This window comes from Esox lucius, chromosome 7 (assembly GCF_011004845.1).
Source record: "Esox lucius isolate fEsoLuc1 chromosome 7, fEsoLuc1.pri, whole genome shotgun sequence".
Taxonomy (NCBI): domain Eukaryota; kingdom Metazoa; phylum Chordata; class Actinopteri; order Esociformes; family Esocidae; genus Esox; species Esox lucius.
This window is the reverse complement of record NC_047575.1, coordinates 21,849,671-21,876,347: the sequence shown is the minus strand read 5'-3', so window position 1 is coordinate 21,876,347 and position 26,677 is coordinate 21,849,671. Positions and strand designations below refer to the sequence as shown.

The 26,677-nt window shown below is 40.3% G+C and overlaps 3 protein-coding genes across 5 annotated transcripts in view; 2 read left to right on the top strand and 1 right to left on the bottom strand.

Moving 5' to 3' along the window:
* The window catches only part of nup98 (nucleoporin 98 and 96 precursor), a 46,139-nt gene extending 36,077 nt beyond the window's left edge, over window positions 1-10,062 (top strand). For all 3 annotated transcript variants that reach the window (XM_020048276.2, XM_020048275.2, XM_010866062.3), the window contains exons 22-33: window positions 1-130; window positions 797-1,056; window positions 1,702-1,883; window positions 2,040-2,272; window positions 3,207-3,473; window positions 4,140-4,297; window positions 4,657-4,943; window positions 5,146-5,367; window positions 6,974-7,215; window positions 7,680-7,834; window positions 8,380-8,491; window positions 8,658-10,062. In XM_020048276.2, the coding sequence (XP_019903835.2) occupies window positions 1-130; window positions 797-1,056; window positions 1,702-1,883; window positions 2,040-2,272; window positions 3,207-3,473; window positions 4,140-4,297; window positions 4,657-4,943; window positions 5,146-5,367; window positions 6,974-7,215; window positions 7,680-7,834; window positions 8,380-8,491; window positions 8,658-8,845 (2,436 nt within the window). In that variant the 3' untranslated portion in view covers window positions 8,846-10,062. The remainder of the gene's footprint in view (window positions 131-796; window positions 1,057-1,701; window positions 1,884-2,039; window positions 2,273-3,206; window positions 3,474-4,139; window positions 4,298-4,656; window positions 4,944-5,145; window positions 5,368-6,973; window positions 7,216-7,679; window positions 7,835-8,379; window positions 8,492-8,657) is intronic.
* A 3,178-nt stretch (window positions 10,063-13,240) lies between these two features.
* LOC105007227 (olfactory receptor 1052) lies at window positions 13,241-16,342 on the top strand. The gene is made up of 3 exons (XM_020048277.3): window positions 13,241-13,384; window positions 14,019-14,681; window positions 15,626-16,342. Exons 1-3 carry the CDS (start codon window positions 13,241-13,243, stop codon window positions 15,788-15,790), a joined length of 972 nt encoding a protein of 323 aa, XP_019903836.3. The 3' UTR covers window positions 15,791-16,342.
* Window positions 16,343-17,061: 719 nt separating this feature from the next.
* Window positions 17,062-18,849, bottom strand: LOC105007226 (olfactory receptor 13H1-like). Its single transcript, XM_010866070.5, has 2 exons — window positions 18,782-18,849; window positions 17,062-18,029 (listed from the first exon to the last, which is right to left on the bottom strand). The coding sequence occupies exon 2, from the start codon at window positions 18,001-18,003 to the stop codon at window positions 17,062-17,064; it is 942 nt and encodes a 313-aa protein (XP_010864372.5). The 5' UTR covers window positions 18,004-18,029; window positions 18,782-18,849.
* Window positions 18,850-26,677: the final 7,828 nt, after the last annotated feature.

The window sequence follows — 26,677 nt, the reverse complement described above, 5'->3', positions numbered from 1 at the left end:
ATAATGAAGGCGTCTTTGTTTGCTGAGGATGATGATGGGGACATGTTCCAGGAGCAGGGAGGAAAGAAAAGCTATGTATCTGAGGCCTCCCCTCGTATCCTTCTGCCTGGCATGCAAGGCCGTCCCTCCAGTAAGTCTGACATCAATAGTTTGGACACACCCATTCTAGTGAATGGATAAGTGTGTACTGCACATGTACTTTACTTGTGCAAATTATTTTCTTTCAACCTTCCTAAAGTGACAAATGACATGTCCTCTTATTAAAACTGAACGCAAAACTCATTTGACAGTTACCTAAAAGGAACGCTCTAAACTGAACATCCCCAGAAAATATCAGTCACTGATATTGTATCAGATACTGTGGGTAGTGGTTCCAAATGGACCACCATTTTTTGTTTGGTAATTTCAATAAATAATCCTTTACATACAGCAGCGTATAAATACGAAAGATGCTTAACAGCTTGTAACACATCAGTAGCCATTGGTGTGAGGGTGCACAAGACTCATGGGTTAGCTGTTCAGAGTGTTTGGTATACTAAGTTGATTAAGCTTTAAGGGAATTTTCACAAACTTTTTTTATTGGACGATGAAGACCCAGTTTGATGCATTCCACTAGAGCTTCCATGTAATTGGGTGGGACTGTGAACAAGATTGTTCAAATTACAATGAGACAATCCAACAGTCCTTCTGAATGAAGCTGTTCCTTTTATTTGGATGAATTAAGTGATTGTCTTTGGTGCACTCAGTCTTTCAATTCGATGTTAGTAATTGTTGCCCCCTCTCTCTCTCTGTCCAGTTGGTGGGCTCCTGCAGACTCGTTTTAGTGGTGCAAGTCTTTTCTCTCAGCTCCCTGAGGTGTCCTTTGGAGGTGGCCTTCCCGGGAGGCTCTCTGTGTCTCGGGTGGCTGTGCCTGAACCGTCACGGCTCTCCCCGTGGCCCTCGCTGGGAACCTCCTTGCTTTTGCCCGCCCCAGCGGCGGAGGCCACTGTACGGACGGTGGGGGCTCGACGCCTGGGTGGCCCTGTGGCCTCAGACCACTCTGTCACACTGGGCAAGGTAACGATAAACACGCTTTGTCATCATGATGCTTGGTTAGTGAAATGTTATCTTGGCAGTAGAACCATGAGGAAGAAAAACATTCAGTGCCAACACATTGTTAACAGTCACCACAAACGGGGCCTGATTGGGGACTAAAGTAAATATGCCTTCATTCCGATCTGCCCCTTTCCGTGAATGTCAGGAACTTAATGGAAAGTGGTGTAAGACCTAAACTGTAGGCTTTTTTTTTATTGCCAGTTAAAGATGTAGTGTATTTCACAATCTGGCAAAGTACTAGCTTAATTTAAATGCTTAATGTTGGAGAACTGAAATGTTTCATGGTTCTTGGGCCATGAAACATAAAACACTTAGGCATTTTAAACACCATTTGGAAGCCCAAATTATGCCGGCTTACCGGAATGTAATCATAATTGCAATGCCAATGCAAAGTGTCATTGAAAATGCAAGGCGATTGGTAGGAAATACTTTTGTGATTTAACATGTTGAACTGAAGTCGAAAGGGCTTGAAAAACCTCTGTGAATGTCCTTTAATATGACTTTCTGATGTCTATACGGGAACTGAATCAATTAGTTGAGCCACTTTTGTCTGTATGACTGCACGTTGTATGAAAAGTTGTAATAGGACTATTCCCATCCATCCAGGGCCGTCTTCTAATGGATGCGGCTTTGTTCATGGGCCAGTCGTTCCGGGTGGGCTGGGCTTCCGGCTGGACACTTGTCCACTGTGGAGACAGGCTGAGTGGGCCTGGGGACAAGGTGCAGGACCAGGGAGATTTCGGAGCTGGGGGCTTTGGATTCTTGGCCAAAACTGCGAAGAGCAAACCGTAAGCACCACACTCACCACATCAGAATGGGATCCAGACGAGTGTTTGAGGCTTGTTGAAACTAAAGCCTAAACTCTACCTCACATTTCTCTCCTCATTCTTAATCTCAACCATTCCCTCCTCCACTATCTCCTCCTTTCCCGTTCCACCCCACAGACTGTCCGACAGTCCATTCAAGGTGGTGATTGAGAAGGTGGTTGGCCTGGTGCCGCGGGACAGTGAGGAGAGCCAGGCGGTGTACCAGCGGCCCCTGGAGATTGGTCTAAAGCACAGCGACATCAGTACCAAAGGGTCCTGCCCCTTCATTCAGCCCCAGAGTGGGGTGGCAGCCCTGCACGAGTATGCAGAGTGGATCACTAACCTCAACCAAGAGGCTGGTGCTGGCGACTGTAAGGAATAAAATACACACACAGGGCTGTCGCGATTATTTTAACCAGATAGTTTTAACAAAAACTCATGTTTCCTATCATATGTTATGTGTCGATCATTTACTGAAACTTGTTTTCTTAATTTCAGTATCTTTAAGACTAGTTTAAATTGTTTTGCTTTGCTCAGTAGAGTAATTTTGCAACATTATTATTTAAGCGTGTTCTGTAATCTGTTGCACCAATCTGATCGACAAAAAAAAAAACTAGTGTGTGTAAAATACTTTTACTACTATTGTAAGTCACATTTTGTCATTTCCAACTGTATTTCCTAATTAGATAATGCACATTACAATGTATGGATAGAAATGTATGTTGTCCCATACCATATTAACATTTTTAACAAGTTTTGTTGTATGGAGTAAGGCTGTTTTAAAAAGAATAGACTATAATATTTGCTGCAGAGCGAGAGGTGAAATGTCACAATGCGCTGCAAAATGTCATTGCATTGCGATTGTGTTTTGTGAACATTAACAGGATTGATTTAGTGGTAGATCAAAGTCGAATGCACCGCATTTTGGTTTTAAGTCAAATTGAAAGAGGTGTGCCCAATAATTTGGAGGCGCTCTAAAGAGCAAACACCGCAAATCTAAAGAATCATCTCTGGATCCACCTAGTGTGTTTTCACAATTTTATTAGGTTTACGTTATAAGTGTCATAACATTTACAGTATAGACAAATTAATTGAAATTTTTTGTGTGGCAATTGTCAGCTTAAATGTCATAATCGTGACAGCCCTACATACACACTGGTAGATGGCTCCCACTAATGTTTTGGTCCAATTTCAAAATGTCCCATCTTTTTTTATCATCCTGTTTCCTAAGGCAGTCTCAGTAACTTGAGACATAACTGCATGCAAATGTATACTATAATAATGTTATCCCATCATCCGTTCTAGCTGTTCTGGGTCACTGGGCTCAGGTGTGGACTCTTTGTGAGGCCTTGTGGGGGCAGCTGAGCTCAACTGAGAACGAACCTGGTACCAGTGGCTACTTGGAGCAGCTGCAAAGGAGGAGGAGCTTCTCAGCCTGGCTGTCCCACAGCGCCTCCCAGAGAATCGAGCAGGAAGTAGGCCTGAACAAGGGGGGAGGACACGTGGAGGCCATCTTCAGCTACCTGACTGGACACCGCATTAGTGACGCCTGCAGGCTGGCCCAAAAGAGTGGTGAGGAGAGGGGGGATTGAAGGGATGACTGAGGTGGGGGCGAGTTGAATTTGAGGAGACGTGTAGGAGAGGATCAGGGGACTGATGTCAGGAAGTAGAGGGTAGCAGTATATTGGTAAAGCCTGCCGTCAATCAGTGAGTTGCCAACCGTGTGCTAATGTACAACAGGTTTGGGTTTTTATGCAACGGTTATGGTTCTCAGCATTTCCATGTTTCAAGATTTGGTCAAATGCACACAGATTATGATACCACATGAAAAGTAGGATGAATTTTTAAGTGTACAGAAAGTGCTGCGCAAACTCCTAACCAGTCCTAGCATATTTTCTGCTGGAGTTTCCAAGACCTCTATGTCGTCCAGCAATCTGTGAAAAGATTTGCTGGTGTTCAAAGGTAAACTTGTGTATTAGCCACACCCATGTATTAACCCCTGTGATTTTTGCGTTTAAGCTGCTGTTCATAATTGGGAAACAACAATACTGTTGTTTATTGGACTTTCCATTGTGTTGCAAAACTGCCTTATATTGGGAACAAGTCTGAATAATTGTTCACACCTTTTAATGTAGATTTTTATTTTTTAAAGGGATGAATATCAAAATTGTTTTAGGAATTTAAGGGCAATCAACTTGTGTCCCCTTTTTAGATGGCTAATTAAGTGTGTCTGTGTAGGGGACCACCGCCTTGCGCTGCTGCTGTCCCAGGCTGCAGGGTCTCAGTTTGGCCGGGAGCTTCTGGTGCTTCAGCTTGCGGACTGGAACCGGATGCAGACAGACTCATTTCTGCAAGAGGAGAGGCTTCGCATCTTCGCCCTGTTAGCAGGGAAACCTGTAAGAAACCTTGTTTGTTTCCATGTGCTCCAGTTTGTCATGCCAGTCCTGTCAAACATACTGCTGCATCTGTATGAGAGTCATCCAACTGATGAAAACGCACACGTTTTTTTTTGTTACATTCCCTTATTTGGATGGAAATATATAATTGTGGAAGATTGTGTGAATTGATTGCGGTCAGGTCAGAATCTGCCAGGTGATCTTATAATAATTGTGACAGGCCAGTCTGCTACCTCCCCAATCTCTCCCTCACCCTGCTTTAGACTTTATTGCTTTTTATTGCCAACCCAGTCACATCTTAGAGTAAGTGAAAAACTCTCTCTGTCTCTCTGTCTCTCTGTCTCTCTGTCTCTCTGTAGGTGTGGCAGTCTACAGACTGTGTGGTTAATGTTTGTTCGGAGCTGGACTGGAAACGTTGTCTGGCTGTCCACTTGTGGTACATGTTACCTCCAACCGCCTCCATCGCTGATGCCCTGGCCAAGTATGAGGTTGCCTTTCAGGGCACTGATGAAGGTCAAAAGTACGCCTGCGCCCCCCTTCCCCCTTACCTTGACCAATCAGAACAGCTGGACATGGAAGAGGAGGACGAAGATAAAAGGCCGCTCTACGACATCTGCTTTCACCTTCTCAAACTCTACAGTGACCGGTACTATGCTACGCACAACACGCACCTGCGTAAACTTCCCACAACGCAATGCTTTAGTTTAACAGAGATGGGAATAGATTACTGCTTTGTGTAAAATTCCTCTAATCCTTCATTTTCGTTCTCATGCCAGTTCAGTAGGATTAAGTGAAATACAGATGGAGTGGTTTTGACTGATAAATGACACCTCCCCTTTCTTTCCTAGGCATTACAGCCTGCAGCAGTTGTTGGATCCCCTGACAGTGACACACGAGCGTCTGGACTACCGTCTCAGTTGGCACCTGTGGTCGGTCCTGCAGGCACTGCACTACACACACCTTGGCCTCTCCCGACAGGGCCTTATACACACCAGCTATGCTGCCCAGCTGGAGAGTGCTGGCCTCTGGGACTTGGCCATCTTTGTCCTTCTGCACATACCTGACGACACGTATGTAACGCACACTATTAGAAATATTTATTACACTGTTTGTGTATATGTATGGAATAATAATGGCTTCTAGTACTGTAGCGGAGTTTCGCGTGGACATTAATTTAAATATTGAGCAGAATCTAATCTCGCTAGTTCAATTGGGAAACCGCTTCTTAACTAGGTTGTTGTTAAGGGTGTAAACTTTAGACAAGGCAGCGATATGATACTGTGTCAGTACAATAACAAACAGTGGTCAATGATTAAGTGTATTGGCGTTCCCCTAATGTTGCTACGATATGATTAAATTCAGTCAGGTATGATCCGCTACACAAAAACCTCTACCTGAAACATCCTTTAGTTTGCCGATAACTTGACACATGCAACCCCATTATTGAGAATATTTTACAGATGGTAATTCTTATGGAAGTTTAGTATGCTTCAGGTAAGTAGCATAAGGATGTGTAATGATTGCCTGTGCCGTCCTTGTGTGCATAGCTTATTGTATTTGACTGCTTATTATTAACCTGATTGCTAACACAAGGTATTTGGTTTGCTATCAAGATAGAAAATGTTCAGTGTCAGTATTTCTGGAAATGGATTGTTACTGGATAGTGTGCACAATGTGTGGGAGTGTCTTTATCTATGCATTTCTTTTCCTTACTTGGTGATAAGTTAATACAGCTGTGCAATCTGCTCCTTTTTTGTCATCTGGTTTTGTAAAATGTTTGCATAGTTCTGTGGCTCTAGGTGCATAACTACAGACTCGGTTTTTGAGTGAAGCAGTGCTTTTCAACTGTGGCTTAGTCTGTGGAAACAGACTGGCTTAGTGTGTCCAACAACAAAGCCCTACTCTCCACTGTTATGCATAATTTTGTTCCAACCAATTTTGTTTGCTGTAGGAGTCCCCTTTCTCTCTCTAGGGTATTGGAACCCTGGTGAAAAATCTTGCAGAAAAAGGTTGACATTTCTCGCTTAGCTTGATATTGCACTCAATTAGAAATCCGCCTTTTACTGAGGTAAAATTTCGAAGCAAAAAGTAATCAAATGGTTTTTCTAGTTTTATCCACCTTTTGAGAGATCATGAATCATATGCAAATATACAGGTAGCTGGCTGACCATACAACTGATGTTAGCATAGCAAATGTTTTTCTAAGGCATTAATAATAATGCTTTGTTTAGTGTCAGATTTAACAACACATCTGAAATAAATGTGAAATTTGAATCAGTACAAATGTATTGTTCTCTCGCAAGTCAGTGCATCAATACCTATTGACACATTACATTATTTTCATACTTTGCAAAATATGATAAGGACGTTTTCAGTTGCTACATGTACACATCTACCTTGGGAACCTCATTGCTGCTATCCCTGCATTTCAATTGCTTTGTACATTTAGAATTGCCATTTGTACTTGCGTTTGCCTTTATTATACCTATGAATCTATACACCCCTCTTGTAACATGGATTATTCTTGAACATTTTCTGCCCTCTTTTGTATTTGCTCTTCTGGTTAGCTGCTAACGGCAAATGTCATGTTGCTTGTTATAAATTAGTAGGATATGTGGACCATAGGCATGTGTATTGCTCTATTAATGCCATCCCATAATTTCCATCTCTACCCAGGCTAAGAGAGCGTGCAGTAAGGGAGATGCTGCATCTTCATTGCCCCCTGCTGGAGACAGAACAGTCTGCCAAGAAGGAGCGCTTCCTCACGGAGAGACTACTGATTCCGGAACAGTGGCTCCACCAGGCCAAGGCTACCAGAGCCAGAAGAGAGGCTGACAGACACCGAGAGGCACTGCACCTGTATAGAGCAGGCCACTGGAACCTCTGCCACCGTCTGGTCATACAGCACCTTGCTTCAGGTATCGTGTGTATGCTCATTTTTCCTCTCCCATTTCTCCTTTTTGATACGCATATACAGCTCTGGAAAAAATTAAGAGACCACTGCACTGTCACTTAATTTTAACCCTTCTGTTCCTCACACAAAATCTTAATTTTTGGCTTTTTTGGAAAGGAAAGAAAAAGGTGCAGTGGTCTCAATTTTTTCCAGAGCTGTATATCAGGAAGATCATCCGGCAATGATGTGTTGAAAAGAACATCATTGCAAGTCAGGTTTGCTGCCTGGTACAATTTACTCTGTTCTATAGGGCTCTGTCTTTTTAAGTTAGGTTCCAGGAAGGAAAAAGATCTTTCCAGTTTTATTAGCCTTGCAAATAAAAATAGAAAAACTGCCTTGCTTTGATGACCCCAGTTTTATGTGTTGCAAACTCCCTAGTTTGTAGAATACTTTTCTAATCCTTTTCCTTGTCTCTGATTTTGCCAATAGACTGTATCATTAATGACAACCATGACTATCTGTTGGAGTTCCTGGAGGGGCTGGCTGTTTCTGAGCGCAGTGCTCTAATCCAGGACTGGGACATGGCAGGCAGAGTCTACCTGGATTATATAAGAGTCATACACACCCTACAAGCCATACAACAGGTCTGTCTGTCAGCTGACGTTAGATAGCATGACTTTTCTGTCTGCACTGTTCTGTTTCAAAAATCATCCGTTTTTTTTCTTCTGAGATCAATAGTGATCTTTCTAAGGCATTCATATTAATGCTGTCTGCGTTAGATCAGACCACAGCGGTAAATAACGGTAAAGTTTTCTGAGAGAGCACTTGACTGTATAAATGGATAATCTGTTTACTACAAACGAGAACCCCTTGTACTATGTAAGGAATCCTTTATGTCAAAAATGCTATTTATTATTTTTGTCAAACAGTACCATCTAAATGCTGTTGAGAGCACATGCATGACAAAATGTATGGCCAAAAGAGCATAAACAGCAAAGCAGCACGGCATTTCATTATTGATTCTATTTTTTTTGCAGTCATCGACCCATGACTTGAGCAGACTGGATGCATTTTTAGGCAGAATATCGTCCATTTCAAAACAACCAATTATTAACTTTCTTTGCTTATTATTGTCCGAATTGCTGATCGATGTATTTGTGTTAATGTGTCTCTCTCTCTCTGTATTCAGATGGACAGTGCTGGTTATGAGCTGGAGCGTCTACACACTGACGTGACGTCACTCTGTAGCAGGGTAGAGCTCCTCCCGTGTTCCACCGCTAAGGACCGCCTTGCCCAGTCAGGTGAGAGCTGTCAGCTCCTATTCGTGGGCAGCTGACTTTTGTCTCTATGATACAGAACACTCATGTAGTGCTTTTGGTCGTCCTTCTTGACCCTATTCTCTTCTGTATCATTTGAGGTTGCTGGGTTCCTAAATATACCTAACACTGTTCTTGCTTCTGTCTTCAGAGATGGCAAAACGTGTGGCCAACATTCTGCGCGTGGTGTTGAGTTTGCAGCAGGGTGGTGAGGGTGGCGAGATACCCCTGTCCCAGCTAGCTCCCCACATTGGACGTCTGCCCATGCCCGAAGACTATGCCCTTGAGGAGCTTCGCAGTCTCACTCAATCTTACTTGAGGCAGCTAATTGTCAGTTAATGATTTTGTCCAACCACACCCCTCTGCCCAGTCTGGACTAAGGATTATTTTTTTTTAAGCAAATGGAGGGGACTAGCCAGGACTGTTTAGAAGGACTGCAGGACTTGGTTGAGAATGGCAGCAGTGGACTTGAAGTGTATCTCATGCTCCTTTATGGCTTTGACTTCCCCTGAAGAAAATGGCACAAGAGTATTGGGTGACGCATTCCTGTGTGTATGTTTTTGTGGAAATTAAATACCTTTTCTTTTCATTATTTTTTGTAATGGCTTTTGTACTTAGTGGAAGCCCGAGGTGTTTGCTTGTATAAGATGTGTGCTTAAATATTGAACTGCTGAACCCTACTGACAAAGGATTCTTTCCCAACCTTTGGCCCTGTTTAAAGGGACACTCATTTGGTGCTGTGTGTTAATGCCACACAGTTAATCCGTTTCCACTATTTATGCATTCTGCCAAATGCTTGTTTGGTTTTTGCATCCCAATATCAAAATAAAGTCTTATCAGATTATTTACCATATTTCTTTTAGGAAGTGGAATAGCACACAACACCTGATGAACTGTCAATATGTGTATACATGGGGAAGATATATATAGCTTACAGTAGAGGGGACTCATTTTAATGTTGTAATATTGTACAAACAGAAGGCTTGAAATGAACATCTGTTTTTGGATACCAAAAGAGATCTTAAGAGTCTAAAATGAAAATAGGTTAACTTCTATTTTTGTAGTATTTTGTTTTGCTAAGAGCGGTAGCATGTGAGTATTGGAATGAATAGAAAAAATGCATTGTAATTAGCACTTGATCAAAGATATTCTTTCATTTTCCTATTTTAGTGCGACTGTTCTATTCGGGCTGTCCGTTCATTGGTGATTGGTGATATTTTTCTTGTAAGCAGCCACCCATCAGAAGTCAATTTGTTTTCTCTGTGATCCTTGTAAGGAGTTTGATTACGAGATATCATATATTTTAAATATCGTTTGCAATTCCCCTGTCCTTGCTCTCTTTGATCTTCCTTACACCCCAGTTTTCTGAATTTAGATGTTCTCTTTGAAGAGAAACGGATGAATGTGGTTTGGTGTGTGCTGCCACAGTATGTGTATGGCCTAGACCACTCCCCTCATGCACAGTGCCTTTGATGAGGACGGTCTCCATACTTCTGTTGCCGCCTGTGCTCTGCATGATTGTGATATTGTTTTTATTAAAGTCTGAATAAAATGCATTCAGTTTGTGTTGAATTGTAAAACAATGACGCCCGGTCCAATAATTCTCATGCATTCCATAGACAAAGATGTCTAGATCTTGGTTTATCATTTTAGTCATTATATTGTAGTGTGAGTACCTTGCTGTTTTGCTGTCATTCCAATCCCTGCCAACACAATGACACGTAGCAGAGGGGAATCTAATGTAAATCGACCAAAAACCCAGATAATTATATTCTTGTAATGCCTCCATTCTTCTTGGCGCGCGCGCGCGCGCAACTCATGGGGTCCGAATGTCCCAATGAGTATAGTAAAATCTGAAAAAATGACTCATTGGGTCCTTTTGCCGGTCCCCGTGACTCACAAGTCAACTTCCGCCTCAGGGTTTAGGGTCAAACTTACAAATGATTTCGTTAGAATTGGGGTTTCTTTAAGGTCCATGGGTTGTTGGTTAAGTTTAGGGTTAAGGTTACTTGATTGAGGTTAGGGTAAGGGTTAGGTTTAGGGTTAAGATGAGGGCAAGGGAGCATGGAATTTCTGTTTTCTGGTCTCCATGAGGGTAGCTGTACAAACTTGGTGTGTGCGCGTGCCTGTGCCTAGATTCTAGTGAAGAATGTTCTGTACAAGGCTTGCGTGGGAGTACTGCAAACAATCCCATATCCCTCTGCCCGGGCAGGAATTTGATGCTTTATTGTTTAAGGAAACCTGTGACAATGGTAATCCAAACGGGCACGACTGGCAAAATGCCTCTGGGCTTTTCTGTGTTTCTTAGCTGTAATTTCCATGTGAAGTTATATGGAGATATATTTCTATCAAAAATGTTTATATCGTATAGTTTCACATACTATGTATGTGTTACGATCCAAATGTACATTAGTCATCATTAACAAAAAAAGTATGATTAGCAAATAAATGCTGTTGTGTACTTTTGTATGTTTCTTACTTTCAAGAGCAAGTGGTAAAATGTTTTAACATTTAACATGCAACATTTAAGCTACATTTTGTCCTTGCATGTGGCATTTGTGTGTTACATTATACATTATACACCTCTGGGTGGTTTGTCGGATGCAGTCGGTAATCTGGGAGGTAGGTTGAGCATAGCCGGAGAGCAGGGCTTCTCATTGGGTGTGGCAGGGTATGTTGGGCCTCATTTGGAAAAGGCGGTGAAGACATCACCTTTACATTTTTGTTGATATTGATGCATCTATCTGATAACCTGAATGTGACCCTTAATTTTTAAGTGACATGATTGATGCGTGGCAGCCAACAAATAAGGATCTTTCTCTTATATGTGCATTATGTAGAATAACCTACCACACAACATACCATTTAATGCAAGATGTTTTATGACAGTTGGAGTCAAAAATGCAATGGAAACCCATCCAAATTAAGATTTTTATTCTGCACACAAAGTAGAAATGTACTCTTAATATAAACAGCATTAACACAGTTTTTATTCACAAATGTCTGTTAGGTGGAAACTACTCTGGGGGAGGAAATGTATGTACTGTCTCAACAATTTTTTTTTAATTTCAATTGGATGGAAAGTTAGCCAATGTCAAAAATTATTCTCAACTCGTTACAAGAGAATGAGACCCAACACTTCTGCTGACAGTAATTGAGTTATTTAATCATGTTTAAGAAATATTATAATCTCCGGATCACAAATGTAGTACAGGGTCATTTGTTACAGTTGACTTCTGTCCTTTGTTCATAGAACACAGAAAGCTTTGGATTGTATGATTGCAGTTTGAGGCTTATCCTAATTACACAAACCCGCCAATTAGAATGAATTTGGTAGCTAAATAACATGATTACATTTCTGTAATGAAGCAATTTGCCATGACTTTACTGTAAACATACTTTGCCTGTGGGGATTTACCATTTAATTAATCCAGGACATGTTCTCATTTACCTTTATAGACATGAAAACTAGGTAACTAACATAATCCCTACGGCCACTCACATCAACCTGTACAAAAACAGAGACTAGGGGATGCTGATAAAATGGTTTTATTTAAGGTGCTGTTTCATTTAATGATCTGGATGTATGACTTACTTTCAGGTAAGTGGTTGTCTCTACTTCACTTAAATACATTTAGTTATTCACATTTATTGTGAACACATTATTTTTGTGAACACATTACTTTAAGAAACCCTATGTTAATTTGTATTCAAAGTATCGAGATATATTGAAATGTTTGTTTTGTCATGTGTAGTTTCATGTAATTACCCCTAACCATCTTCATTAAATAACATGTCTTGTTTTTTGGGCTGGAATAATCAAAGACCCATAAAAGCTTTTTTTTAATTTTAGTATTAAATAGTGTTTGATAATTTAATACCTTACTATAATGGGAAAATGGGAGAAAAAAAAAACGGTTTCTGAAACTTGAAGTGAAGACCACCTTTTTTAAAGATCTATGATCTACCCTGCCTGGTACTAGGCATGCAAAACCAGCTCATTAAGAGGTTCTGTGTTAATTGTATTTTGAACCACCACAACTAAAGAATGTGACAGCTGTTATACAGTAAGAAAAAAGATCTTAACACATTGTGTAAACCACAGATTTTCCCATTCTGACACCACTATGGTTTAGAATCAGAAAGAATGGGTTATCATGTTTGCTTCTGTGGGCAACACAACATATATCATCCTAACAATGTTTGTTAATCTAACTACAGGGGGTGGAGAAAAATGACAGAAACACTAACAACATACTAATATCAAGGACCTAGTTTGGAAGAGGACCACACTTTGCCTTCAGAACAGCTGCAATCCTTGGAATTCTGTCAATCCAGTCCTGAACTGTGTGTAGTGGAATATTGCACAATTTTTCAAGAAGAAAAGACTCCAGTTATTACTGGGATAAAGGAGGTGAAAGTTTACACTGCACTCCAGAACTTCTCATAAACGTTCAATGATGTTCAGATCTGGTGATTGAGGAAGGCCATGGAAGGAGTTTGATGTAACCCTGGTGTTCATTAAACCACTCTTGAATTAGTTTAGCAATGTGTGTATTACGGCATTTACAAACTCAGAATACTATAACATCATAAGGGAACAGTGGTTACACCAGAGGGTGCATCTGGTCCTTGGCTGTTACCCAACCATGTAGAGCAATCATCGAACCCAATGATACCAAAGATACTAATACCTGCAGTTTTATCTCAGATCAGACCCACTGGCACAGCGGTATGAACAACACCCAGCCCAGCTCTGTTACCTTCTTCATCCTCCAAGGTCTGGGTAGTCTGGGGGAGAAGAAGATGATCCTGTTTGTCATCTTCCTGCTGGCCTACACCATAATACTAGGAGGAAACAGCATGATCATCTACCTGGTGCTGTACACACTAGCATACATATGCACAAATATTTGTGGAAACTATGCCCGCACCATTTCCACCAAACATGTGAGATTTATCAATATTAATGTTTGCTTGAGAATGTGCATAGATAGCCCCGGATCTCAAATTGACCAAAAATTATAATAATAAAGAATAGCCTCTGATCGCGCATTATGACAATGCAGACAGGTAGGCATTCAAAACGCGTGTACATTCAATACCCTGTACTTTCTGTCCCAGACAGGGCGGGGCTAAGCCCCGAATGTATTGTGATCCTAGCGACGCCTCTGATCATAAAAAATGAACAGACGTGGTCAAATTACATTAAATATCATGCATGATATTTTTTTAAACAATGCATGAATTCACAAAAAAATAAAATATAATATTGTATCAATTGAATTCACACATTTTCAAATGTATTTTATTAAGATTTATTAAGATTTTCCAGAGTAAATAGATTTTCTTGACAAGCAGTTCTCTTATTTCATCCTTTACACTGTACATGGCTGTGCGTCAATGTAGATTATTCTAAAGCAAACATTTATAACGATTAATCACAGTTTGCGTGGAAATAATCGCAGGACTTGTTAACACTTTGCAATACTACTCTTCTGTCTTCCTATAGGTGCGGACTGACCCAAAGCTGGGCTCCCCCATGTACTTTTTCCTCCACAACCTGTCCTTTGTGGACATGGTGTATACCACGGTCACCATCCCTAACATGTTGTCAGGCTTCCTGACTGACGTCAAGATTGTGTCCTTCCCCGGCTGCTTCCTCCAGATGTACAGCTTCATTCAACTTGGCCTTACCGATCGCGCCCTTCTGACTGTCATGGCCTACGATCGCTATGTTGCCATCTGTAATCCTCTCCGGTACACCACCGTGATGACCCGCCCTGTCCGTCTGCTCCTCATCGTCGGAGCGTGGACCTTCGGTGCTTTCTTTACCTTACCAGCAATTACCATGGCAACGCAGCGTTCGTACTGTGGACCCAATGTGGTGCGCCACTGCTGGTGTGACCCGTCCTCACTGAGGGTTCTGGTGTGTGGGGACACACAGGTGGAAAATATGGTGTCGCTCTCCTCTGCGGTGATATCACTACTTACCACAGGCCTGCTTATCCTGATTTCCTACATCCTCATCGTTATGGCGATCGCTAAAATGGGCGCTACCCAGCGACTGAAGGCATTCACCACCTGTGTTGCCCACCTGACAGTTGTCACTATATCTTACACCTCTGCCGCGTTCGTCTACATCTCCTACCGTGTGGGAAACATCTCTCCAGAGGTGACCCAGATCTTCCTACTCGATTTTCCCTTCTCACTTGTTGTCTTCATGTGTATGTTGCAGTCTGTTTACTTGCCGGAATGCCAACATTGCAGCTGCTTTGCATAGGTCTCTGTGTCGACGGCAGTCTATAATTCTAAGGCTTTCACATATTGCATTATAAGGGATGATTAAATCCGACATTGAATCAGTGGTTTATCAGCATGAACAGTTCTGGTAAAGTAACCACAATTATTTTTTACCAGCAAACTAGTTCGACAGCATACGAAAGCAGGGGGTCTAGTCTAATAGGTAATGTGATGGGTTTTTGGCTGTGGTTACATTACATTAATGACTTTTTGAATTTGTCATCTCAGCAAACAATTAGTATGAACAATATATTTGAGCTTCAATCTAATTGTTACACTCAGACATGCTTTTAGACATGCTTTTAAACTTTTTGTGTATAACAGCGTTAAAGGCAAGTTGTTCTGTTTTTTAGGTTAAGTATACACATGCAGGTTTTTAAATGCCAATTTAAATTGCAAACATATACATTTAGTTAACACAAACGAAACATTATTGCTAGTATTAAATTAGCTATATTAATCAAACAAACCGGAGTCAACAAATTGACCACCTACCATCAACAGTTGATGTGTTAATTATCTGTTATCATAAGACTATGTGCAATTACCCATGTCCTCTGATTTGTGTAATTTCAATGTTAACGGCGGCTCAGCAAAATGTGTTCCCACCAGGAGATGGCAGTGTTGCACTAATTGTGTGTTGCATATTGCGCTTATGTTGTTCATTAGTCAGTTAATCAAGTTGTTCTATGGTCAGATAAGTGTTCATGATGGTGTTGATGCATAATTATGTTTGATTAATAATATAATATATTAATTGTTGTCAATATTGTTCCATTGTGTGCTCTGTATATTATTGTTGTTTTATTGTTGCAGGTGCGTATCATTGTGTCGGTTCTGTACTCAATTCTGACTCCGTTCCTGAACCCGATGATCTACAGCCTGAGGAACAAGGAGCTGAGAGATGCCATCAAGAGAGCATTCTGCCCACACACAGACATTTTGCCACAGGGCTGCAAAACACTCAACATAATGTCTTGACACAAAATACATTATTCTATCAATCACATTTTTTATTAAAATAATTGTATAAACCCCCTTTTACAACACCAGCAAGAAACAGAAATATTAACAAAATGACCTCAAAACACTCAATCCAACATACTGACCATAAAACACTCAACACATCTATCAATCACATTTTTATGAAGCCTTTTTATATATGCAGCAAAGCCATAGCATTTAGCAGTCACTTATTCTAAATCTGAAAAAGGCAACTTCTAAATGTAATGCAGCAATTAAGGCATAACTTATCTAAATCTGACTTGAGTATCCACTTTCTGTGCCTGTGACTGTCTACTACTATTAGATGGTGTCCTTCTATCCCCATTACTTGTATTCCATTGACCTCTTTACCACATCTATGATTGATTGTTCGGAAAGCAGAACAACTTCATCTTTATTTATCCAGCTTTACACATGTTGTGAATTATACATCTTAATACATTTGAGTTAATAGCTCAAAATTCAAATGGAATTGCATTGTGTGACATGGAATGTAACTATATTTGTTTTTAATGTATCATAAATAAGTTAATGAGCAATTGTTTGGTGATTGTTGTTATTCATTTCTAAATATGAAGAAAGCACAATGTAAAAGTATAAGTAAATGAAAATCAAATGTTTACAATAAAAAACACTGGAGAATAAAAAAGAAGATATTCTCTTGTATGATGTTTTGCATGTAAAATGTAATTAATATATTATTAATGGAACACCTGTCTTCCTGTCATCTAAAAATACATTTCAATTTGAAATTAACTAACAATAGGCTTCACATAATCAGAAATATTATGGCTCTGTCAAGAGATAGTTTAGGAGGCACCCTAGTCTTGTACAGTGAATGCCACATACAGCAGTTCTCATAAAAGTATACAACATTTTTATTTTAAGTTATTTAACGCTGTTCAGCAAATGCATATTTTGCCCTACATTGTTTTTTCCTGCATTTACATCTAGGTGCTGGTAAATTCTTATTTTTTGTTTTTTAGGAATTACTTGAAATAGCTCAATAGCTTAATTGGAAAACTGCTTTTCAACTAGGAAGCTGTAGTCTGTTTGTGCATTTTCTGAACTTCCAGTTGCACATCATTTGGCATTTCGAGTGCTTCAAAAATGCATGAAGCACCCAAAATGCCAAAATGCTCCAGAGTAACATTCCCAACATAGAGTTCTATAATCCTCCATTGACAATGAATGACTTCCGGTCTAAGGGTTTGGTGCATGTGCTGAACTTGAGATGTAACACATCATCATGAGGCGGCCACATTGGCCCTGTGAAACACTGTAAATATCACGTGTTTAATCTCTTTAGTTTGTAAACCATATATGATAGGGTTGACACAGGTAGATACCACACGACCCAACACACTACACAGTTTACGTAAGTCTGCATATGCTGGGAAGCGGTGGAGAATGACAATGGAGAACCCACATCCCAGCAGAATGAGGTAAACCAGTAAGTGTGTGCTGCAGGTTATCAAGGCCTTGCTGTTCAAAGTACTGCTTTTTCTACGTAGACACACAATGGCGATCAACAGATAGGTGAGGCTGATACTTCCCATGGACGTGACAAACAACACAACAGTAAACGTTAAGCCATAAATGTCATTTATGAGCACACTCTCGCAGGAGAGCTTGAATAAGGAGGCATTGTCGCAGAATGGGTTAAGTATGCTCGTCCTACAACGTGACAGACGAATGGTGAGCCCCAGAAGAATCCCCACCAAGACAATGGCCACGCCCCAGGCAGACACAGACAACTTGATCACCATTTTGTTGTTCATGATGGTGGTGTATCTCAGTGGGTTGCAGATGGCCACATACCTGTCAAAGGCCATGATCATTAAAATGGTATGTGAAGTCGTAGCATAAACATGACTACAGAATGCCTGAATGACACAGTCTATATATGTGATATATCGCTCAGGAGCAGTGGTCAAAATGTCCAATAAAAGACGAGGCATCACCACCGTAGCCCCAACTATGTCATTAAGATGCAGGTTGCAGAAGAGGAAATACATGGGCTGGTGTAGGTTTCTCTCCAGGGAGATCAGTACTATGAGGCCAAAATTGGCCATGATTGCGAAGATGTAGATAAGGAGGAAAGCAATGAAGGCAGGGTAGGAGTAATCTTGAGTGACCTTTAACCCCTCCAGTAGGAGAATTTGTTCAGGGTATGTATGGTTCTCCATTTGTCAATCAGAGGGGAGATGAGAACCTTCAGGGGAGAATAGAATAGAAGAATCAACACAGTTCCATAAAATGCTTGTTATGCTATGTTCTTTACCATACAATGAGTAACATTGGCTACATTTTGCTGGGTGAGGTGATGTGGCAGGAAGAAATGTGTGGCTCTACATAGTTTTTTTTGAGCAACGACCTTGCTGACATCATCCTCCAACCATAAGCCAACCACTCACCTGTTTCAGTTTAATTAAATGTTCCAGCAAGTTTTGCTTTCTTCCACACATAGACCTGTTTTTGGTAGCAGTAGCAGATACCAGTTTTCCTATTGGGGCAGCTAGTTTCTCTCCTAATTTATAGGGATGGGGCTGTTTTATTATTAGCTTCTATCCCACTCCAGCTGACAGCATTATAATCACCACTGAAATGATAGTTATATATTATAATGGATGTTAAATTTCACACACAGAAGTAAGATTTTATCTGTAAACAGAATAAGAACCCTTTAAAATTTTTCTGTTAACAGAATAAGTAAATATAGACATACCCTGAGTTTTACTTAATATAAAGTACCAACAGATTACCTTATAGGGAGCTAATTGTAGAAGCACATTTAGGCAAATATACAACCTTATTTTGACAGCCAGCTTGCTTTCCAACATTACCTAAACAAAATTGGATGGACATTTTATGTGCCAAAAGACATTCAACTAGATTAATTAGACACCAGACTTTACACTAGACAACAAATTAATAATTGTTGCATTGAGAAGCTGAAGCACTTACGTTAAATGGGTCTTCTATGGCTTCTTAAGTGTTCCACATGAGTGCTATGTTCTCTGTTTCCCCTAGACACTATAGCTCAGTTCTCCACACTGACTACATAAACAGCAATACAGCCTTATATTTACAACAAAACCCAATACGTGGTTACGAAACTGTCACGTAAGATGTAAACAAGGAGATCATTGCTCTTGGGGCACAAGCTTCAAATCTAACAAGGAAAGTAAATACAGTAGATGGAAGTTGTTGAGTGTAGCATGTTGACCATTTGGGCTTGACAAAAAACACATACAGTTGAAGTTGGAATTTTACATACACTTAAGTCATTAAAACTTTTTTTTCAACACTCCACAGATTTCATGTTAACAAGTCAGTTAGGACATCTACTTTGTACATGACACAAGTTATTTTTCAGCAATTGTTTACAGACAGATTATTTCACTAATAATTCACTAAGGAGATGCGTTCTGTATCCTGGAGATTAACATACTTTGGTGATCAGCAAGGAAGAAGCCACTGCTCCAAAACCACCATACAAATGCTAGACTACCATTTGCAACTGCACATGGGGACAAAGATTGTACTTTTTGGAGAAATGCCCTCTGGTCTGATGAAATAAAAAATAGAATGGTTTGGCCATGATGACCATTGTCATGTTTGAAGGAAAAAGGCATAGGCTTGCAAGCCGAAGTGCACCATACAAACTGTGAAGCACAGGGGTGGCAGCATCATGTTGTGGGGGGGTGCTTTGCTGCAGGAGGGACTGGTGCACTTCACAAATTAGATTGTCATAAGGAAGAAAATGTATGGGGATATACTGAAGCAGTATCTCAAGACACCAGTCAGGAAGTTAAAGCTTGGTCGCAAATGGGTCTTCCAAATGAACAATGATCCCAAGCTTACTCCCAAAGTTGTGGCAAAATGGCTTAAGGACAACAAAGTCAAGGTTTTGGAGTGGCCAAGCCCTGAACTCAATCCTATAGAGAATTTGTGGGCAGAACTGAAAAGGCATGTGCAAGCATGGGGGCCTACAAACATGACTTAGTTACACCTGTTCTGTCAGGAGAAATTGGGCAAATTCACCCAACTTATTGTGGGAAGCTTGTGGAAGGCTACCTGAAATGTTTGACCCAAGTTAAACAATTTAAACTTAATGTTACCAAATACTAATAGATTGTACGTAAACTTCTGACCCTCTGGGAATATAATGAACAAAATAAAAACTTAAATAAATAATACTCTCTACAATTATTCTGACATTTCACATTCTTAAAATAATGTGGTGATCATTAGTGACCTAAGACAGGGATTTTTTTTTTAACCAGGGTTAAACAATTCAGTTCAAAATTTATTTTGATAAGGTGTATGTAAACATCTGACTTCAACTCTACATGGTATTTAACACAGATGTTTATTAAAAGATTATAGAGTACAATGATTATATTGATACCTGAATTTTCCAACATTTTCCAAACCAAAACATTACTTATTTTGTGAAAACGCAGTTTGATAAACATTTTAGAGATCTTGCAAGATGTTAATGGCAGTCTAGACATTGTGATTTTACAGAGCAGCAGGTAAACATTGGGCTGGTAACTGAAAGGTGGCTGGATTGAATCGCAGAGCCAGCAAATAAAAGAAAAACCTGTTATTCAGCTGGCCAGCTAGCTTGACTTGCTCTTAGACTGCCATCAAAAATTGCTGATCCTCTGTATCTGACTCCACTCATCGAATGTGCCTTCAGGAACAATGGGTAATGCAAAAAAACATATCCAATTCATAGATGGATATAAAATGACTTGTGTGTGTGAAGTAGGACAATACAGTATGTGTACCTGAATAATTATGTTCCCACTTTAAATTATGTTTTACTAATAAATGCTTCATAATGCCTTCATAATTACAACATGAATATATGTCTCATTGTTATTCTAAACTTGTTACTAACATACAGTGGGGAGAACAAGTATTTGATACACTGCCGATTTTGCAGGTTTTCCCACTTACAAAGCATGTAGAAGTGTGTAATTTTTATCATAGGTACTCTTCAACTGTGAGTGACGGAATCTAAAACAAAAATCACATTGTCTGATTTTTCTGTTATTAATTTGCATTTTATAGCACAACATAAGTATTTGATACATCAGAAAAGCAGAATTTAATATTTGGTACAGAAACCTTGCAATTACAGAGATCATACGTTTCCTGTAGTTCTTGACCAGGTTTGCACACACCGCAGCAGGGATTTTGGCCCACTCCTCCATACAGACCTTCTCCAGATCCTTCAGGTTTCGGGGCTGTAGCTGGGCAATATGGACTTTCAGCTCCCTCCAAAGATTTTCTATTGGGTTCAGGTCTGGAGACTGGCTAGTCCACTCCAGGACCTTGAAATGTTTCTTACGGAGCCACTCCTTTGTTGCCCTGGCTCTGTGTTTCGGGTCGTTGTCATGCTGGAAGACCCAGCCACGACCCATCTTCAATGCTCTTACTGAGGGAAGGAGGTTGTTGGCCAAGATCTTGCGATACATGGCCCCATCCATCCTCCCTTCAATACGGTGCAGTCGTCCTGTCCCCTTTTCAGAAAAGCATCCCCAAAGAATGATGTTTCCACCTCCATGCTTCACGGTTGGAATGGTGTTCTTGGGGTTGTAGACCAAAAAGTGGAGTTTAGACCAAAAAGCTTTATTTTTGTCTCATCAGACCACATGACCTGCTCCCATTCCTCCTCTGGATCATCCAGATGGTCATTGGCAAATTTCAGACGGGCCTGGACATGCGCTGGCTTGAGCAGGAGGACCTTGCGTGCACTGCAGGATTTTAATCCATGACGGTGTAGTGTGTTACTAATGGCTTTCTTTGAGACTGTGGTACCAGCTCTCTTCAGGTCATTGACCAGGTCCTGCCGTGTAGTTCTGGGCTAATCCCTCACCTTCCTCATGATCATTGATGCCCCACGAGGTGAGATCTTGCATGGAGCCCCAGACCAAGGGAGATTGACTGTCATCTTGAACTTCTTCCATTTTCTAATAATTGCGCCAACAGTTGTTGCCTTCTCACCAAGCTGCTTGCCTATTGTCCTGTAGCCCATCCCAGCCTTGTGCAGGTCTACAATTTTATCCCTGATGTCCTTACACAGCTCTCTGGTCTTGGCTATTGTGTAGAGGTTGGAGTATGTTTGATTGAGTGTGTGGACAGGTGTCTTTTATACAGGTAACGAGTTCAAACAGGTGCAGTTAATACAGGTCATGAGTGGAGAACCGGAGGGATCATGTAAGTGTTGCGTCATCCCTTGCATTTCTATCTGGGCCCAAACTCCAGGAAAACCACAAAAACAATCGGCACGTGGGTTAGTGCACAATGTGTGCAGTTGGGAATCCAGTACATTTGTCTGATTGTCACTCGACAACCTCCCCGGACCTGGAAAGCACCACATGTTCTTGGTCTAGTCATTGTGCTATTTGTTCAGCACACATCCTGTTTCTGGGTTACATACACATGTACCTCGGGTACGTATATTGTGGATTATGACCAGATGCACGACTGTGCCTGTCTTAGGTTGTCCTGATATCACTGTTGGGATCTTACCCGTCATTGGCTAACCAGCCCTCTTCACTGGTCACACTTCAGCTCACATGCAGGGGTATTGAACTCTTACCCAACGAGGGACATACCTCATCATCAATTACACCAAAACCCAGTGTCCCAGGTCTAAATAAGTCACTGATTATGGGGTGAAACTGGAGTGAAACTGGCTTTGAAGGCTTTGATCTTCCTTACACTCCAGTTTTCTGAATTTAGAGGTTCTCTTTGAAGAGAAACGGATGAATGTGGTTTGGTGTGTGCTGCCTAGACCACTCCCCTCGCGCACAGTGCCTTCGATGAGGAACGTCTCTATACTTCTGTTGCCGCCTGAACTCTGTGCATGTTTCTATTAAAGTCTGAATAAAATGCATTCAGTTTGTCCTAAAATTTTAAACAATGACACCCAATCCAATACACTGTCTCATGCATTTCATAGGCAAAGACGTCGAGATCTAGATTTATAATTTTTGGTAATTATATTGTAGCCTGAGTACCCAGAGAATGAAGTTTGACTAAAATGCTTGAGTGGGATTACTGCAAACAATCACTTATGCCTTTCCCAAGGCAAGAATTTGATGTCTTAGTACAGGCAGGACTTGCAAAATGCCTCTGGGCTATTCCATGTTTATCATAGCTGTTGATAGATATATTTCTATCAAAATGTTCATGATGTATAGTTTCATATATTGTGTATGTCATGATGAAAATGTACATTAATCATCAATAAGAAAAAATTATGATTTGTAAATAAATGCCATGGCACAGTTTTGTATGGTTCTTGCTAGTGGCATTTCTAGAACAGTTTACATGGAGTGGCAGCAGGGTGGCAATTTGAAATTCAAGGGTGGCATCAAGGCTGTCGCAATTATTACATAATTGCCTGATCGCAAATATTTGAGCCAGAACGCAATAATTTTTAAGACAACAATCCTTTTGCACAATATTTTGATTCCAAAATCATGTTTTCAGTCTGAATAAGGGATGTCTACACCAATGTTAGAAACGTCTCAACAAGTACCATGCAGATTATGTCTGTTTCCATCAGTTAGGATGTCTAGTGCATGAGCGCAGAAGAGCGTGTGACAGCTCTGTGGAAAGTTATACAGTAGCTGCAGATCATTTACTGAAAGCGTAAAACAAACGGATAACGTATTCTGTAGATCGCACAGTGGCAATGACAGAGGTATTTGATGTATTGTACTGTGCGATCTACAGAATACGTTATTCGTTTGTTTTACGCTTTGAAGCTTCCTTTCTTTTGGAGACTGTTTACGGGTTGTGTTCAGTTGTTTTTCCTGTATTTGGAATATCTTATTACTTCTATAAAGTTATCAAATACTACAACTCCTGCGTTTGGCTCTTTCTCCCTGCACACCACCACAACATCTATTACAACTTGCACAATTGGTGGCTGTCCAAATACTTTTTTGCCCCACTGTATATCAAAGATAAAACTTATCTGGAGATTTAAGATGCTGCAAGAGCAAAGATGCATGCAGAGGTGAGGAAAGTTAAGAGAAAGTTTTCCCAAACCCCACTCTGGTTTATATCCCAAAAGTAAAGTTGTGGGGGTTGGTTAACAAGAATAGTGAAAATTTAACCCTTATCAATTAGGGACATATTCCGATCTGTTCCTGGGGCCATCTCATATGACAGAATGGTTTTATCTTGAGGATCAAGCAGGCTAGGAATTTAAAAGCAAGCCTTTTGTCCCTGCGTTCACACCTTAAATAAAATGTTGTTGCCCATTAACATTCAGATTATAGCCTACTAGGAGAGACAGTACATAGGTATAAATGTCTATACTAAGTAATGGAGAATCATTTAATATGTAAGAAATGTAGAAAGAACATATCATTTTTTTGTTCCTTCATCGTTGCCACCAGCGTCACCAATAGGGTTGCTGCTGGGTTGACTCCAGGGCTGGGTGCAGGGGAAACAGGGGACAAGACTGACAAGACTAAACTAGGCACAGGTGAAAAGACTAAACTAGGCACAGGTTACAAGACTAAACTAGGCACAGGTGAAAAGACTAAACTAGGCACAGGTGAAAAGACTAAACTAGGCACAGGTGAAAAGACTAAACTTGACACAGGTGACAAGATATAACTAGACACAGGTGAAAAGACTAAACTAGGCACATGTAACAAAACTAAACTAGGCACAGATGACAAGACTAAACTAGGCACATGTAACAAGACTAAACTAGGCACAGATGACAAGACTAAACTAGGCACATGTAACAAGACTAAACTAGGCACAGATGACAAGACTAAACTAGGCACATGTAACAAGACTAAACTAGGCACATGTAACAAGACTAAACTAGGCACAGATGACAAGACAAAACTAGGCACATGTAACAAGACTAAACTAGGCACATGTAACAAGACTAAACTAGGCACAGATGACAAGACTAAACTAGGCACAGATGACAAGACTAAACTAGGCACATGTAACAAGACTAAACTAGGCACATGTAACAAGACTAAACTAGGCACAGATTACAAGACTAAACTAGGCACAGGTTACAAGACTAAACTAGACACAGGTGACAAGACTAAACTAGGCACAGATGAAACCAATAAACACAGGGGATCTAAACAGAACACAAACTAAAACTAAAGTACATAGAAATGTATGTGAACATGTTCCCTTTATGTGAACTGCATCAACACACACTGTTTTCATTCACAACTGTCTTAAGTGGAAGCAATACTGGTAGAGGAATTTATGCATGTTCTGTTTTATTTCAATTGGATGGAAAGTTTTTTTTACAACAGAAGTAGGCCCAATGCTTGTAAGATAAAGGTGTTGTCTGAGTCTGTTTTGTTTTCATAGTCTGTTTTTCTTCTCCTGATAGTAAATGAATCATTTAATCATGTTTAAGTGCTAATATTATCATCTCAGAATCACACGTGTTGTACATTGCCATCTGCTGCAGTTGACGTCTAGCCTTTGTTCATCCACCTAGGATCTGGAGATAGAACACAGAAAGAGCTTTTGAACACGATTGCAGCTAATGAGGCTTATCCTCATTATACAAACGCTACCAATTAGAGTGAAATTCAGTAGCTAAATAACATGATTACTTTTATGTAATGATGCAATTTACCTTGACTTTACTGTAAACATACTTTGCCTGGGGGGGATTTACCATTTAATTAATCCAGGACATGTTCTTATTTACCTTTATAGACATGAAAACTAGGTAACTAATATAATCCCTATGGCCACTCACATCAACCTGTACAAAAACAGGGACTAGGGGATGCTGATAAAATGGTTTTATTTAAGGTGCTGTTCAGCTTAATGACCTGGGTGTGTGACCTGCATTCAGGTAAGCATTATTTACCTCTACTGAACAATCCCAGAAATACATTTAGTGCTTCACTGTTATCTAACAAGTGGATTTGTCTAAACATATTTCCTGAGGGAAGACTAAATAAATTTATATTCACAGTGTAGAGATATTTAAAAAAAATTTTTTTTGCTATGTGCAATTTCATAAGATTTGCCGCAAAACATTCGCATTTGCTAAAACATTTTAATTAGTGTTATGTTTCTGGGCTGATCTAGCCATTTTTATTTAAATATAAATTGTGTTTAGATAACAATGAAATACCTTACTACAATAGCAAAAAAACAAGAAACCAGGCAAGCCTAGTTCAGCCGGCCCACATTAGAAAGTGTTGCCATCTCGAGATCCAAACCCAAGCGGCCCACATGAAAGGCTGTGTCATTAACCACTACACCACGGAGCTGTACCTTTGTCAGGTGTCAGTATAGCCTTTTGTCTCTATCTTGAACAAATCCTCTTTTGCCACTGGCTGTTTTAATAGTTAATTGGCAATTTGTGAATGAAATTGATAAATTTAAACTGACTAACGTTTCTTACTAAGTTTACCTCTACCACAAATAGCAGCTATGTATTGCATTTGCCATTGGCCATTTTAACAGCGTATTAGCCAGTAATAAGCTTTACCAGTATCTACTAACTTACTGGAATAGTCATAAGAATTGAGCAATTGCTAGCGAGTCTGCCAAAGCTATTTCATTGCATGGTCTGCGAAGAGATACAAACTCAGGACCTATAGTTCACAAGTCCGCTTCTCTAAACACTATGCTATTTAACAAGGGGATAGTCTGTCACTCAGTCATTCACACACTCAAACAACAGAAAGCGCTAACAATATATTAATACCAAGCACCTAATTTGGAAGAGAACCAACCTTTGACTTCAGAACAGCAGCAATCCTTCTTGGAATTCCAGTCCTGAACTGTGTGTTGTAGAATATTGTATTTTTCAAGAAGATA